General features: G+C 34.2%; 1 protein-coding gene across 36 annotated transcripts in view; it reads left to right on the top strand.

The window, feature by feature from the left end:
* The window catches only part of KCNMA1 (potassium calcium-activated channel subfamily M alpha 1), a 508,587-nt gene that overhangs the window by 377,685 nt on the left and 112,987 nt on the right, over positions 1-17,915 (top strand). For 20 of the 36 annotated variants that reach the window (XM_063339500.1, XM_063339499.1, XM_063339492.1 and 17 more), the window contains 3 exons: positions 2,020-2,088; positions 6,093-6,104; positions 14,775-14,861. In XM_063339500.1, the coding sequence (XP_063195570.1) occupies positions 2,020-2,088; positions 6,093-6,104; positions 14,775-14,861 (168 nt within the window). The remainder of the gene's footprint in view (positions 1-2,019; positions 2,089-6,092; positions 6,105-14,774; positions 14,862-17,915) is intronic. The other 16 variants (XM_063339497.1, XM_063339528.1, XM_063339494.1 and 13 more) reach the window with 1 other exon arrangement.

The following is a 17,915-nucleotide window of genomic DNA, read 5'->3' as shown; positions in this document are numbered from 1 at the left end:
AACTTCTTATTACAAGGTTCTTTTTGTATCTAAGGAAAAAAAGCAGGTGTAAGATCTTTCTCATTTTAGTCATATCAAACTACATTTGCATAATACAGTTAAATGGTGAGACTTATTAATCCTGACATTTAATTGCATGGTCAAGCCCATGTAAACCTATTTATTTTACCACTTAAATGTTTTTAGTAAATCTACAGATAAGAATGAGATACTGATGCCAAGTATTAGGGTAGCATTGTGCTTATCTCTTTTTGTTGCGTTGTTTGGTTTGTTTGTTTTTGTTTTTAGGAAGATACATACATGGATAGTTTGTCAAATATTAGGAAACCAAGGAAGAGAAGTTAAGTGTGTTTCCTAAAGGAATATAGATGGTCAAAATAAAAAAAAATAGATTTAGAACTCTTTACTTTCATGGCTCATGAAGTTGTATTTTATTGTATCACCTTTTTTAAAACAGATACATAATAGCCTTAATACAACATATAGGGTACTTTAGCGTTAATATGTTTGAAAATGGATTTTTAATTTTATTTTTCTTTTTTGGAAGCTGATAGTCAGGCTTCATTAACCTGTTAATATTGTGGGAGGTGATGAGCTAATCAAGAATTCGGTAACTATCAGGATTTTGCCTGCCCGTTTCTGACATTGGCTGGAATTCTGTGGGTAGAATAAGAGTTTTAATTGATTTTGACAAAAGTTTAAATGAATCTTGGCCCTATCTGTCTTTCTGGGTTAATTCCCAATACTGAAATATCACCTGCCTCTCGAGACAAGGAGAATACAAAGGTGCTGTTACGATTCTTTTAAAAGGAAAATTTTTGAAGAAAAAAAAAATACTTTTGCATTGCAAAACTGAAGCAATGCAAAGTAAATTCTGTTGCGTATATCCTTATGTGATATGCAGGACATTGCCTCAGCATTGTCAGAATCTCTACATCCATGGTAATCTGTAAATATTCTCTTATCCCGAATAGCAGAAATTAACTGCTCACAGTGATTTCTGAAACTTATTCTAGAAACGTTATGGTCAGTTCAGCAGCCATTTCCTTGTTTTCTGCTAAGAATGTGACTGATGAAAACTATGCAGAATATTGTTTAGATTTGCGTAAAAAAATATTCTCAAAATACATGCAAAAATATTAATAACGCTGAAGGAAGGAAGTTTGAAGAGAAGCACTGAGCACTGGAAAAGTTAGTATATGATACAGAAGATGGCATTCATCTAATTGAAAAGTGATCCCTAGAATAGTTTGTGACAAATTCATAGAACAGGAAGCAAGTAGCATTGAATTTGCATACGCTTCAATGACAGAATTGGAAAATGGTTTCTAGTTATTAGACAAAAATGGTTGGTTTCTTTGTTTATTCTCAGAGAGCCTATTAGCTTGAAGCAAATGGTGTTACGCTCACAGTTCTGCAAGTCTATGAATATCACCCTTGACTTGTTTTAATAAATAGCCATTTATACAGACTTATACAACTGAAAAAAAAATGTGTATTACAGTATCAGAATGTACTTCCCATCTATTGGTCAGAAATTGCTTCCAGTCATGCTGTTCCTCTGTGTCAGTAGTTGGCAAATACTGGCTTATTAATCATGTACTCTCATTTTAGTTCAGTACATACGTATTTTCTAAGCAATGCACACTACAATCAACATATGGCTGAATTCCAGCAAAGATTTGAAAAATTTCCTTAAGACATCCACAACTATAGCCAAATGCAATTTTATGTTGTGTATCATGACCTTTGTTGTTATTGATTAAGTAGACTTAGTAACATAATGTTGGTGCTTATACTACAGTTCTCAATTTGTCAGTTTATATTTTTAGGAAAATGTGTTCTTTCTCTTCAAAATAGACCTTAATATATGCTCTGTGTATACCTAACTGAAATAATGGGAAAAGATCTAAGTGTAAGTTCTCTTAGTGTAAGAAAATACATGCCTTGCAGCCGTCTCTACTTATGTGATGTTGGTTGTGAAAAAGGACTAACTCTTGGCTTCTTCGCTTCCTGCAGACTGGTGTTTGCGAAACTAAAGCTCTTAATGATAGCCATAGAATACAAGTCGGAAAAACGAGAAAGCAGGTAAGTCCAATGCCTACAAATGTTGAAGTTCTGGAATGCACTGTCAAGAATTCTGCCTGTTTTTTTTTTTTCCAGAATGAACATAGCTATTATAGTTTTGAAACATTTCAGAGGATAATTAACATGCCATCACATTACACCATTTCACATAGCGCTGAAAGGCTTTTATTTCTGCCCTATTCTTCTTTTCTAAAATTAATTTAAGTGAGAACATTTAGTAGAAGCTGGGGAGGCAGTGATACATATGTCCCATCTCCAGAAGTGCAATTCATTTTCACTCAAAAAAAACCCTTACAATGTTTATTGTCTCTCAGTTTAAATTATTTTACTGAAAATGGAGAAGTGGAAAACAGAAGTGATATCAAAACTCATTATGGCTATGTGTATTCTCAAAATAATAATTGCATTTAAATGAGTTTGGAAGGACCTATTTAGATAGGATACAGAATAAATAGAAATATAGGATGAACATAGTATTTATATGGTATCTGTTCTGACAAAATTCGCATATATGAATAACATCATGAAACTGGAAAAGATTAATTTAGCCTTGAAATTACCAACTGGCTGACCCCTGTCCTTTACCAAAAAGAAAAAAATAATCATTATTCTTAGTACAGATTCACAGACAGGAAAAGAAGTGTTTCCTGTGGGTTTTTTTGTACAAAAATTCATAAAAATCCAACTGAACGTTGGAGTCAATCAACTTGTCCATCAGTGCTTTACACAACATTTATTTTTGTATAATAAAAATGTTGTAAAGGTACTCTGCAATATGTGGAGGGGCATATAATAAAAATATGACAATACTGACTGAGCTGAATTTTGTTTTCCTCTCTCAAAAATTATATTATGTACTCCTATAGTAAATCTGGAATGACACAAATTAGTTAATCTTATTTTTGGCCTCTAATTACAAAAACTTTTGAGTTCTCCTAACAGGAGAACCAATTATGTCATTTGAACTCATGGCACAATTTTGGAGGGTTTAAAAGTTTATTTCAATGTTTATTATTTTATGTTGTCATTTTTCTTTATTTTCGTGCCTTATAGTTGGTTTTGCTTGATTCTTTCCTATGTTATAAAGTGATATGTGAAGTGGTGTATGTGCTATTGGATATTATTTTTCTCCACACTATGCTGATTAAGAAATCCTTTTTTCTTTTGAAATATCGGATTTTTTTTAATGTTTCCAGCTCCTATGGGCTCTTGAAGTATTTTTCCATTGAATGATCTCATTCCGCATTAGCTAATATAAAGCATATGATTTATTATTCTTTTGTCTCTGAACAGTTAATCTTTCCCTGGGAAAAAGAAAAAATATGGTAGTAGTAGCAGTAGAACCACTTACCAGATTTTGAATTTCCAATATTAGAAAATATTTGTTTTCTGTTGGTTCTCCTAAGAATTGTTGGCCAACTTTCGGATGTCATTACTTCAGTTGTCATTTACTTACATAAGTGCTAATATTATAGTCTTTTTCAGTAATAACAGATAATTCATGGCTTCCATATCATTCTTTGCACTAACTTCAGTGGGAGTTGGATTGAGTTCTTAATCACAAGGTGATGCAGAGGATCCCACAAAAAGTAACACAATGTGATACAATCATATATTCCTTCTTACTTAAAGCTATGCAGGTAACAGTTCACAACTAATTTGGTAAAAAAGAGCCTGAAAATTGCAGGAAACAATACTAACAAAGGGATGCTAACAGCTGGATTTTGTGAATATGTATGTAACAAGAGGAGGACACGTAAGCTAGATATTCACGTTTTCTTATAAACCTGATCCACAGTAATATCTGCTGACTTTATTAACTGGTGATAATTTTTTTGTCACTGCTGGTTGAATCACAGAGCTACCTGTAGCATATTTTTATTGTTCTACTTGGTCCTGTGCTCTTCAACCCAATTATTTTAGAGTACATATTTGTGGTTTTCTGAGCTGAAGCCTTTTAGTCTAACATGAAAGGTAATGGAACAAAACTTCAATTTCTCACTTGCATTTCCTTGCATCTTATTAAATGAAAAGGTGTGGAATTAAGATAAAAATTAGAATAACATGGTTTACAAGTGCAAGCTGTCTTTGAACGAGATAAATTTGTCATTTGCCAATTATGTTTGGGATGTTGTTTTTTTTGTTCTACTTCATATCTTAAGTTCTTCATTGGTAACTATTCATAAAGGTGAAGGGGGAACTGATTATGGGACCCTTTTAGCTTTCACTCTTTATGAGAGTGACCAACAGTAGATATGTGCTGATTTATTTTATGATAATAGTTTAGCTTCATATTTTGTAAAACTATTGAGAAGCTTTACATAGTTTACAATTTAGAGCAACAATGATAAATGTAAATAAAAATTTACCATATTATCTAGGTGTCACCCTTTTATTAAGAGCTAATATTTTCAGCTATAGCTGGGAGAGGTCCAGGACCAGTATTTTCAGGAGCAGAGGAAATTTTCAAAGCATTCTCTCTGCCTAAGGGATGAGAAGATCTTACTCCCAACAGTTCAATTTTTGTTACTAGTCATAATAGAATATCTATACAAGTAAATTATATATCTGATTTTTTACTTACCCAGGGAGTCTCCTTTTAAGATTAGTTTCATCTGCCGTTGTTACTTTGCACTCAGAGCTAAGGCAACGCAAAGTGAATTCAGAAGTGTGTGCAGCTCTCAAAAGTGGTGATGTGACGGCATTCTAGATTTCCTAATCCTCTCTCTAAATTTTCACCTCAAGAAGGTGGGCAGAATTTTCATTGACTTTAATGTCTTCATTACACGTAGAAAGGCAGAAATACTCATTTACCTATGCACTTTTTTTTTTCCCCAGGCAGTCTCCTAAATGTTGGTTTTCTAAAGCTTTTGGATTCTGTTAACTCTACCATAGGGGATTTGAGATCATAAATCATCAGAACTCTATGCAAGCTAATATTAATGTACATATTAGCAGGAGCTGAGTTTTCAGCTTGCAGTGGGGTTTTTTCTCCTTTTTTCCTCACTCGTAATAAAGCTACACAAAACACTAAGCACACCTTGATAACAAGTTTTGACAGTATTAGACTGTTAATTATAAACAATTTATGATTTTACAAGATTGCTTAAAGGCAGAATTTTAAAGTTTTCAAGCCTAAATATAGGTAATATATTCATAGATATGATAAATACAAACTTGTTTTCAAATAACGGGTAAAGTATCTATATTATGTTTATCATTTTATGCAACTGTTTCTCCCTAGGATTTCTTAAACATTAATTAAAATAACTATGATTAGATTTTTTTTTTTACATTTATATTTATATATTTAATAAGTTTAAATTACTGCTCAGTTATCAAAGAAACCTTGGAGTTTACAAAACGTGACTGAATTTATTGGGTTTCTGGCCGGCTACTGAGGTCTGCATTTTAGTAGTTCCAGGTCACAATGAGTTAGCCATTCCTTCATCTCTAATTAGTATCTGAAAATATTATAATTAGTTATTAAGAGCAGGAAGCACTCAAATAAGTTTTCATGTCCCTGTTGCAAGCCAAATACTTTAGCTTAAAAATTGGTCTTTCTTAGTTCATTTGTAGAGAGGTTTTGTTTCTTCTGTAGAAAAAAATGCTAAAGGAACATGAACATCAATCTGAAAATGTCCCAGCAGAGCTTGCTGAATAGATAGCAAAAAATATCAGTTCAAAATGCAGACGTTCAAACTCCTCATCTGAAATCCCTTTTAGAGACACTTTTGCCTTCCTTTTTCCCCTTAATTTTTTTCTTTTTTCCACATGAGTAAGCAAGAAGGAAAGCCTAACCAGGATTCTTCCCTCCTGCACCCTGTGTTTACTCCTCTTGTTAAATTTTCTCTATGTCTATCCATATGTTTGTTCTCATTCTCAGCAGAAAAACCTTTGAGCCTTGAAGACTTTTAAATAAAGGTTTTTTTTGCTTTTGCTTTGGTGTCAATTGGTTTCTTATCAAAGTGTTTGATTTGCAATTTTTTTCTTGTCGTTTGCAGAAGCCGAAAGCGGTATGCCCTCTTCGTTACCTTTCCTTCCAACCTCAATCCTACCTCCACTCCTTCTAACTTCAGGACTAATTCCTTGCCAAGAACACAGGAAGATAACATCTTTGTCTATCTTTCTCTGTATATACACACACATATATACGTATATATATATATATTCATCTGTCTGCGTGTGTATATATATATATATATATATATCTGTGTGTATATTTATATATAAGCCCCCAGTCTCCAAGAGGAGAGAGAATAGCATTTTGTCTCTCCATTGGTTCTTGTGACTCACGCACTAACTTCTTTGCAGGAAGTACACAATAAAACCATATAAGTTTTTTAGGCTTTTTTTTTCCCCCCTTGTGGAGTCATCGGCGTATCAGATTGTTGCATTGGAAAAGCAGACTTTATTGTTAACATCTCCCCTCCTCTTTTTTCATTTGTACTGTATCGTGACGATGTATATTTCGTCTTTACCAGCCCTTGTGCTGCCATATTGTCTCCATATTCACACCGTCATTGATGTCCTTCTTTCCCCAGAGTCTTCCTTCAAAACATGTCTTACAATACAGTAGTTCGTGTTCTCTTGTAGTCTCACCTTCCATTAACAACAACCAAACACCTGATTCTTTGCATTGCTGGTCCTGTTTTGAGTCCAGTTATTCATAATACAGTACTCATTAAAGCTATTGTACTGTTCCAGTGAAAGTCTCATGGATAGTTTGTACTATATGTCACATTCATTTTAATGACACTTATTAAGCTCATTTATGAAAATGTTACTGAATGTATTTGTTTCTCAGTTTTGTTTTTTCTTTGGGATGGCATGTTTTGCATTTTCTTTTGGTATACCATGCTGTGAGCCCCTGTCTAGCCTACATTCTATCTTGCTGCTGTTGGTTTGGATGAAGTAAATAAGGCACGCTCTTCCATATCTTCTCCTCTCCCCATCTCTCTTCCCCCTCCCATCTTTGTTTTTCTAATGGCTTATAGCAGCCTCTCTGACTGTCAGTGGTGCTCTTTGGAGACCTATTCTCATTGTCCAGACATTTTAGTTTCCTTCATCATACTCTCCAGACTTTATTTTCCATGTCTGTTCTGTTGCGTGTGTTGTATGTGTTATGTTTATTTAATTTTTAGTCTTATTCTCCTGTGGTTTCTGAGTAGATGTGTGAAAAGAGAGGTGGCTTCCTGTCAGTTTGGCATTATTGATATGATCCAACTGCAGAGAAGTTACTGCAACACTTAGCATCTTCCAGGATCTGCAGTTGTTGCACCTCTACTTCGCTTCTTGCTTTTAAGTATATATTATCTTGTGGTGAAGGCATGTTAACGCTGGCATGATGAGCAATATGAAGAAGTGTTGTACCAAGTGAAGTTGCTTGCTCCCAGAATAAAGTATATTGTGCTGTTTCATTGTACTGATAATCAATCACTTCTGGAACCAGAAGGAATAATTTAATTGTTTCAAAGTGTATTGAATTCACCAGCACTGTTTAACTAGTTTGGACTATGCCCCAATAAAATACCTTACGCACATCCTGTAGACCATGACTTAGTAGTTGCTATTGTAAAGAACTTAACTCCTGGGAGCAACCTTTTATATGCTTGTAGTAATTAAGCTTTAATATACGGTAGCATGTAATGTGCACTGTGTCTTTTGCCTTGTATTCTTTTTAGTGTCTTACTGGATTTTTCTGTGTAGAGCAATATGGATCTGAATTAACATCAATGATAGAGCCCAGAAGAAAGAAGCAATGCTTATGAGTTACAAGCAGTGTGAAGCTGGTATGCACGCAACTCCCACTGTGGGATTTGTGCACCTACCCTCACACTCCACTTCAAAACATACCCTGAAACAAAAAAATATTGTCTCAAACTAATTTTGTAATTCTAATTCTATAGTTGTGTGAATGACATGGCACATTTTAAAAGGCCATTATGGTAATAGTGGTGCATTTCATCTGGGCATGGCATGAAACAATCAAGAATAGTAGTTGATTTTATTTTAAAATGTGGTAGCTGTAGCCAGTAATACCACATAGTCTTGTTTTAGATACTGTGTTAATAGTACTTAAACAATATTATATCTTCCTGATTACTAGATGATATTGCTACTGTTCAGTCACATGGGGAATGGTACAGTACATCTACCACAAGGTTTAAAACAGAGTTGTTACAGCTCTTGTCATTTGTTTAGTCAAAATTTTGCTGTTTGTGTTTCATTTAATTCAACAATTGATCTTTTCTTTTTTTAGACAAGGATGATGGCAGTTACAAGGGTAGCCATACATCTGAAAAAAAAAAGGGCGCCTTACTGAATTAGACAAGTCTCCTTGATGCGGGAATGAACTGTTCAATTGGTCACTGATAATGGGATTCATCTCACCTAACTATCTATCTAAACGTTAGATATGTAATCTTCTTTTAGTTATCCAGCTGTAGCCCATGATTGCAAGGGAAGAGAGAGACAATTCTTGAAAGCAGCTTCCGTTCTAAGACAGATGAGATGAATCTCACCTTTAGTGCTGTCTAAAATGTAACCTTGAAAGCAAAACCAAACAAGAATAGTACACAACTGAGGCTGCTGACTAGGAAACTTCTTAAAAGAACTCTTACAGTGTACGTCTCTACTGACTGACTTTATCTATGTCTTCCAGTTTTTAGTTTTCATATAGTGCCGCTTAAAATGTTGTTACCCTTGCCTATTTTCTGTGCTGTTCTTGCTGAGCATCTTCACATGCCTTTGTCAGCTCAGTTTTAAGACCTTTACTGCACCTCTTCCATCTTAATAAGATCCCTGATTTTTTCTCAGAGACAGTTAAACAAATCTGAGAGTCATCCGAGAGTCTAGATTAAGAGTTCAAAGTTATGTCCATTTACAACTTCAGCAGTAATGAAAGCCTGACCAGTTTCAAGCTGTGCAAAGCAAATTGTGGAGCCGTGCCACTTAGCAAGTGGCCTACCAATAAATACATACAGTGTAACAATGGTTCAGAATCTAAAGCTGGTTGGTTGTTTTTTCCATGTGGTTCACACAGAAGATAGCTGAATATTATTGAAAGCTACAGGAAATATTTTTCATCTTCTACTCAAATTTTTGTATACTGCAAATTTATTAGAAATAATGTTTTATATATTCTAGTACCATGAAAAGATATCAGCCATCAAACTTCCTAATGCTGTTTCAACCCAAGAAACATCATTTGAGTCCAACATGTATGATATTTGAAAGCAGGAGACAAATAAAAATCACCCAACAGCAGAAATGAGTGAAAAATATATAGTTGGAGGGAATTAGTTCTGCCCCAAAGTGTCAGTTCACAGACTGTCCTGCAATTCAAACCTCCAACTATCACGTTCTTCGTCAAAAATCTTTTTCAGCAAAACATGGAAGACTTGCAATTAGTAATCGAAACTTTAGCTCAATTTTAATGATTTAAGGGAAGACATAATATAGTATTCTTTATCTAGATCAAAATAATGTCTTGTGCAGCCAATCATCTCTGCACTACCAAAAAGGTATTGAGCAATACTCATGTTCTGGAGTAGTTTCAGGTAAATAAGAATGGATGAATAGGTATTTTACTGAAGATAGCGTGTATACTTAAAACATCAGAGAGATATAATCCAACAAGTGGGTAAATTGATCAAAATTAACACACTGTCACGAGTTACTAACAGATAGCTATTCTCCTGTGACATATAAAAAAGTCATCATGTCCTATCTATCTTAACTTTTAATTGAATAATTTAAGTAAAGTGGTCCATCCCTAGGCATATGTCTAGAAATTTTCTGACCACATTGAATTTTTCATTTTTTTTAAACTGTGCATCTCAAATGTGCACTTATTCCCATTTGTGCTTCACCTGCTTATTCCGGGAACTCAGTTTTGACTGTATAATTACTATCATTCCTGATTCTTTCCTGAACTTTGAGTTCAATGTCAGGTTGGATGGGGCTTACAGCAATCTGTTTTAGTGAAAAATATCCCTTACCATGACAGGGTGGTTGGAACCAGATGATCTTTAAATGTCCCTTCCCACCCAAACCATTTTATGATTCATTCTATGATTACTGAGAATACACCTGGATTCAAGGGCGATTAAAATGTGTGACATTGTAATTGCTCTTAGATGCGCGATCTTGCAACAAGTCACCAAGTGACTCTTGTTTAGCAAATGGACTAACTTTTGCTAGACATCAGATAACTGTAAAGCAAAGATTTCCTAACATCATATTTTGTTCCACAAGTGGCTTACAAATTGTTGTATTATCATAGAGTAATGGAAATGGCTTCTCCTAAGTTCATGCTGGTGAAGTACATTAAATTCCCCTTAAACACATTAAATCATATTTAATTTACACATATTCTATTTATATGACTCAAATTGACATGTGTTCTAAATGTTCATGTGTGAAGGAGCAAGCAAGTCAAAAGATAATCTTTGTTTTTGCAGTGACATGTGACCCCCTCATGAAAAGCTTTTTCCTGAGGAATGTATTTCTGGAACTTGAATTGTTAAGGAAATTACGACTTAAAGTTTTTTGAGCTTGCTATTACTTGATTAGTTTCTGATGTAACCTAAACTAGAAAGGTTATAAAATTATAAAATTTGATCAAGATCAAGAAGCTTTTGAAGAATTTGGCATTCCTTCCTTGATTTCATGAACTGATTTAGGAGATAAAAAATAAAATCATATTTTATGATAAGAACGTATATTTGGAAAAATCAGGGATGTCATTTTCAACAGCATTTTTTTCCAATGCATGGCACAGAATGCATATGGATTAGCTATACATATTGATATTGAATGTAATGAGTTTTTGTCCTTTTGTCCCTTTTTCCACATCTTCCTGTACCTGTAAAACTCCCCAGCCTTGGACATACATAAAAATGAGACATTAGCTGAAGCTTTCTCTCTTAAATCTCCAATTTACGTTGCCACGTACTTACCTTCTCAACTGTGGGGGAATATATATGCATATTTTCATGGGCTGCTTAAACAGATATATGCACCTCTACATAACTGATGGATGCATTCTTCTTGGAATGCTCATAAGCCTGTTTTATTTTTCTCTGTCCTCTTTGTTCCCTATACTCTATTCTATTCATTCAAAACATTTCCATTGCTGTACATAAGGTAGTGAGTGCTTATCAAAGCATAACTTTAGCTAATGACACTACAGGTCGCATAAGATATATTCAGTTGCTTTAATAAGCAGCTTATTTAATAAATCCATATAGACTCAGTAGAATCTGCTCATGATTTTGTTCTCGTTAAATATCAGTGTGTATATAAACCCAAAGCTTTATAAGCCTTTGCTGTCACTCTTTGCCAATAGCAGAGATGGGGCAAATTAATTTTTATTCCCAATAGAAGATTTTGCTGTTGGGGTCATAATGCATTGACTGTGATCACATCTATATTTTGTGGCTATAAATACATTGTATTAGTGAAAATAAGTATGTGTGAATAAAGTATAAGATCTGACAAAAATAAAGTCTATACACTGACCCATTTGAATTGATTTCATGTGTCTCAGAAAACCTTGAGATACAAAATCATGCTCACAATATATTACTTCCTAAATGAAGCCACTTTCTGATTTAAGGTTATGTTTGCTACCTCTTAAAAGAACTGCTTCATTTGCTTATTACTTTGTCAAATTTTAAGTTCTGTGAGGGTGAGTGAACATTTACATATCTAGTGGTTACTTCAGGTTGTGGAGTTCGGATTGTTGTGCTTTTGGTAGGATTTTTTACTGTTTGGGTTCATCTATCTCTAAGAATGGGATGAGGAAAAAAAAAGCCGGTTCTACATAAAGAAATGTGTTCATCTGCTTTCACTGAAAAGCTGTAATACTTCCATGATTAAGGGCAAAGAAAGTATTTTTCTGACAGAGCAGTACCTAAGAAAAATAGCCAACCCTAACCATAGTACGAGTCTTTGCATATTTTAGAAGGAACAGTATAGTAGAAATAAATGAGACTAGCATCCGTAGAAGATTTTTGAGTTCTATCAGCTAAATTCTCAGCTCAATGGCAGATTAAGGGTTAGCAGACAGGGAGGAGGAAAGGTGGAAACTGAAACATGGGTACAGTAGCAGACATGACAGAAAGTTTTGGCAGAAAGACTTTGGAGAGTTAGTGGCAGAAAGACTCCTTGTTCTCGAGAAGTGACTTATCTAGGCTCACATACGCTCGCAGGCTTGATTCTTGATTTTTTTCTGTGGGTGTACTGGTGGAGCATATGTCTCACCTCCCTTAGCAATGGCCTGTTAAGGTATCCCCGTAACAGCTACTAAGTGCTTTGTTGGCTCAAGTGACAAAAGTTTGTGCAGGGAATCTAAATTTTACAACCTGTATGTGACTTGAGCAACTGGTTGTATATGAAGAATTCTTGTGTGGTGGTTTGGGTTTTTTTCCTGTCAGTTTTATTCTATTTTAAAACCTGTGAAATTGCATTTTAAAACTGTACTAGGTAAATGTTTTGGTTGCAAGCACAACCATAAGCCCAATATGCTAACAAAAGACATACCACTTGTGGAGTTTAGCTGTGCAACTTTAATTCATCCCATTTATCTACGTGCATAACGTAGGTGTTACTTACACCATCACATTTCATTTTTTGCAATACTGCCGAAGTGTGCTGTGGAGATGAAGCTGCTTTCTGTGGTGATGACTCCCATTTTCTGTAGTTCTCCTCTCCTTTTTGTTGCAAAGCTTGAAACTGTGAATGAAGGAAAAGGAAAGATATCTGGGTAAATGCTTTCTTTGGGATTTAATTCCTGTTACAGCCTCTGCCACAGAATATCTTAAACCAAACCTTTTACAGATTACTTCTGATCATTTATTATTTTGGGAGCCAGAGGCTGGGCTTTTGAAAATGCCGAGCATTCTTACAGCAAAAGTCCCTAGAAGGTGTACATGGAGCTATGCAATGCTAAATACTTACAAGAAATGGCCTGTAGGCATCCCAAATTAATAGCTTCTATATCTCACAGTGACTCGATCTCTCACCTGTAAAATGGGATAATACTATATCTTCATTCTTCTTGTGAAATAAATTTTGTATTTGTGAATCTTTTGAATGCTATAGCTATGAACACTGCAGAAAAACACATAAGAAAAATGTTTATGATGCCGATTTTAAAGAAAGATAAACTACATGAATCCATGCCTGCAGTAATGGCAGTAAAACACCACTGAATGAAGTTCCAGATTGTGAGAAAAAAGTAGTTTGTGACTATTAAATTAAGAATTGTATCGTAACAGCTATGTAACAGGGGCTAAATTATGGCTGCATGACCAACCTTTTAATTCTTAACTCACGAGTGCTTTATTTTGCAGCCTGCATATTCTTTTCATAGGGCCTCGTGGGCACGTGTAATCACACAAAATAATGCACTCATTATAAAGCTTTCAGGTATATGTTTGTCACACTAATTTATTACTAATGTACAGATAATAAATAATATCTTGAATAAGAAACCTGCTGAGATCCATTTTCACTCCTGACAATAACATGAAAGATTTTTGGCCTTCAAATTTTAGTAATGTCTGTCTGTTCGGAAATATACTTTATTTATTTTTATATATATATACACTTCCTCAAAATCGATTTTTGCTAAATCCACGTGTTTAAATTTCTGGTAGTCTTTATTTACTGTAAACTGCACATGTGTGCCATTACTACATTTCGACCTCCAAAGGCTAAGCTTTAGTGAAAGACAAAAAAGAGAGAATTGTGACAAGCTTAAGTTTTAGTAAGTCAACTGCTTATTTGTATTACACGTTAATAAAACTTACTGGAGACTATATTTACATCTATATCTGTCTGTATATTCATGTTTAGCTTGGTACTTTGCAAATTGCCTTACCTAAAATCTAGTGTTAAATTTTTGTGAAAATAAAAAACATATTTTGTAGAGAGACGTGGAGTATCTCACTTCTTGATAGCAGTTAATAATTTCCTTCATCAAATTTAGCTGAGGCTATTCTGTCAGTGTGGTTGAGTTACTTTTGTTCTTTCATGGCTGCATAGCAGTGTTTTTAAAAATTTTCTATTCATTTTATGTTTTTTCAGCTATCGTGACTGGTTGTCTTGTACCATTCCCCTTGAGTGTATGTGTGTATTTATTATTTTAAACAATAACATTATACGTTCAGATAGGGGTCCCATTAACATTCTGTTTCACTAGAAATTGGCAAAAATTTGCATCAAAGGGTTTAGCTTTGTAAATGATATTTTTTTATTGTTACTGAGTAGTGGTTGCTGGTTCTTCCCTTTTCACCATATTGTGAGTTTCTTACCACTTTGCATGACAGAGCAAGAAAGCTGAAATGCTCAGCTTCACACATCATGTTTCTGAGAGGCTTTGTTATTTTGTATAGTCTGTATTTAATGCAAAAACATAAGAAAACAGATGTAAACACTTAAATGATGTGATTATAGGCGGAGGCATGTGACTGTCTCAAACTTAAGTCTTTGTAAAAAGCATGCAAAACTGTTATTTGATTGGAAATTTCAAGGAAGAATGGCTTAAAATTTCCTTGCAGCCTTTCCTAACTAGTGGGTCCCCTATAACAGAACCAAATAAAGCTATTCTGGAGCATACAGTTAGAAGTAATTTAAACTTATGCTTTTGTTGTTTTTGTTCTTGTTTCACTGAGCAGTATATTAATCAATCCTGGAAACCATGTCAAGATTCAAGAAGGTACTTTAGGATTCTTCATTGCAAGTGATGCCAAAGAAGTAAAAAGGTAATTCATTTTTTTTTCTTTAAATTTAAACATACGGTATTTCTGTTTTTTCTTTACATGTAAACACCATGCCTAATTTTCATTATTATCTGTTTAAAGATTCTCAGGGGGAACTGAGGTGGTGCTCTAGTGAATCAACCGTGTGTGCATGCCATTTTCTTAACTACAGTCCTAAATATCAAGGAAATGAAATAATTTTACAGCAGATGTGAAAAGAAATGAAGACGCTTTTTTTTCTGAGTCTTACTAGAAAATCTAAAATATTTTGATCTGATTTCTCTATAATTAATTTGTCTCGGTGGAATTACTTTGAGAGAACAGGGATTAGAGTTTTGTCTGTTTCAGGCTTAGAGTAGTCCTTATTTACATAGACTCTAGCAAATATTTGATGTGAGCAAGCTACTGTATTCATTCAGTAATTGCATTAGCAGAATAATATTTATGTTCTTGTCATTTTTCTTTGCTGGAACTACATACTGTATGGCCTCATAATAATAAATCAAATTACAACAGTGCAGTATATTCCAAGAATCGTAGACAACTTGCTGGTTTGTTGTACTTGGCTGTATTAGATTTGGGTTGAATGAAGAGATTTTATGGTATTGTGTTTAGGACCAAACGTGTACTCTTGTTTGGTAGGAGTATAATATGTTTGGAAGGAATAAGAGAGCAATGTGAGACAATAATTTTTAAAATAAATATTCATTCAATGTCTGTTAGATTTAAGAAAAAAACATTAAAAAATTAGTATTTGCAACTGAGTGCTTCCTCCTAATTTGTGTCCTTGTTGTAAGTCATGCTATCAAGAATCTGATTTTTACTTGGTGATCTCCTTGAGTTAGATATTTTAGCTAAATCCTATACTTAGAATGATAAAATATTCAAATTATAAGCTTTACTAAGTTCTAAAGTTGTTATGATTAAATTCCAGTGAAAATGATATTTAAGCAATGCATGTTTGCCACGAATATTTAAAGAAGGTCAAAACATGAAAACAGTGAAATAACTGAGAACTTGAATTTTATTTTCGTTGAAAGAGCTAAGGTAGTTTTTGGCTGGGTGAAGCATACAGAACAGCACAGCAGTGCTCCTGTCCTCTCATATTTCTAGCACCATCTTTGGAGTATTTGCATCCAGCACTGCCTCAGGTGTGCTGCCTTTCAGAATGTAGTTCTTTTCCTCTCTGGTGCTTTTCTCCGTTTGACTATACAGAACTGTCTTCGACTCCTTTACTGAGATGCTAGCTTTTTTTTCCACTTATAAGACATTTTACACTCTCCTATGAAATTATTTCAAACTGTAGGTAAAAATTACCTGGCATAGCATTTTTAACAGGGAGAACTTGACTGTTATTAATGTGCTAATAGCAAGCTGAAACAAAAGTCCCAATTCTGCCTTGCTTTTTGCAGACGGCTTTGTTTAGAAACATGCTGCCTCCCTTACCACATTTCTTAGCTGTTCAGTGCAAAGCAAATGATTATCAGATGTGTTTCAACTATCAAAACCAATTATGTAAAACATTGTTTTCACCCTTTTCAGCTATGAATCAGAGTCAGAAAAATCTTCTAAACTCAAGATGTTTTGGAGAGGAAGAAGGATTTTTTTAATAAAGCAAAATTAAAGATGTTGTTTACCTGAAATTCAGATTAAATTATTCTGGTTTTGTGTTACGTGCTAATGGAGAAATTTCAGCTCCTTTAAGCTAAAGCTATTCATATTTATCAAATATATATTCATAATGAAATATTACATGCAATGTTAAATTACTCTTCTTGCTAGAATTACTTTTGCATTTTTAGAACAATAGTTTCACATTAGAAACAATTATACCTAGGTAATTAGCTTCAAGTAAAATGTTGTGTTTAAATATAATAGAAACTTTATGAATTGCATCTTTATTATTCTTTATCCGTTTACATGTTAGTACTAAAATCAGAAGTCCACATGCTTCAAATCCACTTAATTCAACCCAATTATATAGAAGGATAATTTTATTACAGCAATCACTTCAGGTGTTTGCTCTTGACTTTTGCACATAGGATTGAAGGTACTCTTTTGGACATTTGTACTGCAGTGGTCTTCAGAAACATAGTCTGTAGAAATGACCAATGTCCAATTGCTGTCATGAAGTTTTGTGAGGGAGTATTTGTGAGAGTGGATTCTTGTTCAATACAGGGCTTACAGATGGATTGGGGGAGAAACTGTAAAAATTGGAGGCAGTTTTCTCCTCCTTGCCCTGACATCGATTTAGGGTTTGAAAAATATTTTATTCTCATTTCCTTGTAGATGGTTTGTTTTCTTTTCATTGGAAGGTGAATATTTTGAAGACCAGAAACTTTCTGCAGCAAAGTATACAAATGCTCAGAGAAGGCTTTTTCACTTTACATTTAGTAATGCAAACTGTCTTAGAAATAGTCAGACAATTTCATAGTCTGAAAGAGTAATCTTAGAGTAATCTTCCTGGAAGTTTCTTGGAGAAATTAAGTCTGTTACATTTAGGACTTATATCTTCCATCAGTAGCTATCTTGATATTAGAAATGTTAATAACATTCAGTGCAAATTTAAATTTCTATTCTTTGTTCTGCATTTTATAAGCTAGACCTGCTTCCTTTCTCCTGATGGGCCGCTTTACCTGGGCCATTATTCAGAGGTGTAAAATAACTTAGATAAATTAATAACTATTTGAATTAGTTACCTAGTTCGTATTTCTGAACATTTCCTTTAATATAGTTCCACCTATGGTGGACACTGTCTAATTAATCTAAAAAGAATTCGTAGCAATCATCCTAGTTGAACTGCCAAAGGCTGTGTTTATTCAGAGGCTGTGTATTAATATTGTTTATTTTTCTTTTTGTATTTTGGACTGTAGATTGTTCAGTTCCAGTGTCCTCTATACTGTTGTAACAATCCAGACATCCTAAATCTATGAACAGTACTGTCGGCAAAATCCATGGGTGATTGCAATGTGGCACCTTTGTTTTTTACTGCCCTTTGTATTGAGAAGTATGCAGTGAGAGAGGGTTGGGAAGATAGGCATGGAGCTGACACATCCT

Source organism: Chroicocephalus ridibundus, chromosome 6 (genome assembly GCF_963924245.1).
Source record: "Chroicocephalus ridibundus chromosome 6, bChrRid1.1, whole genome shotgun sequence".
Taxonomy (NCBI): Eukaryota; Metazoa; Chordata; class Aves; order Charadriiformes; family Laridae; genus Chroicocephalus; species Chroicocephalus ridibundus.
This window is presented reverse-complemented; position numbering and strand designations above follow the sequence as displayed.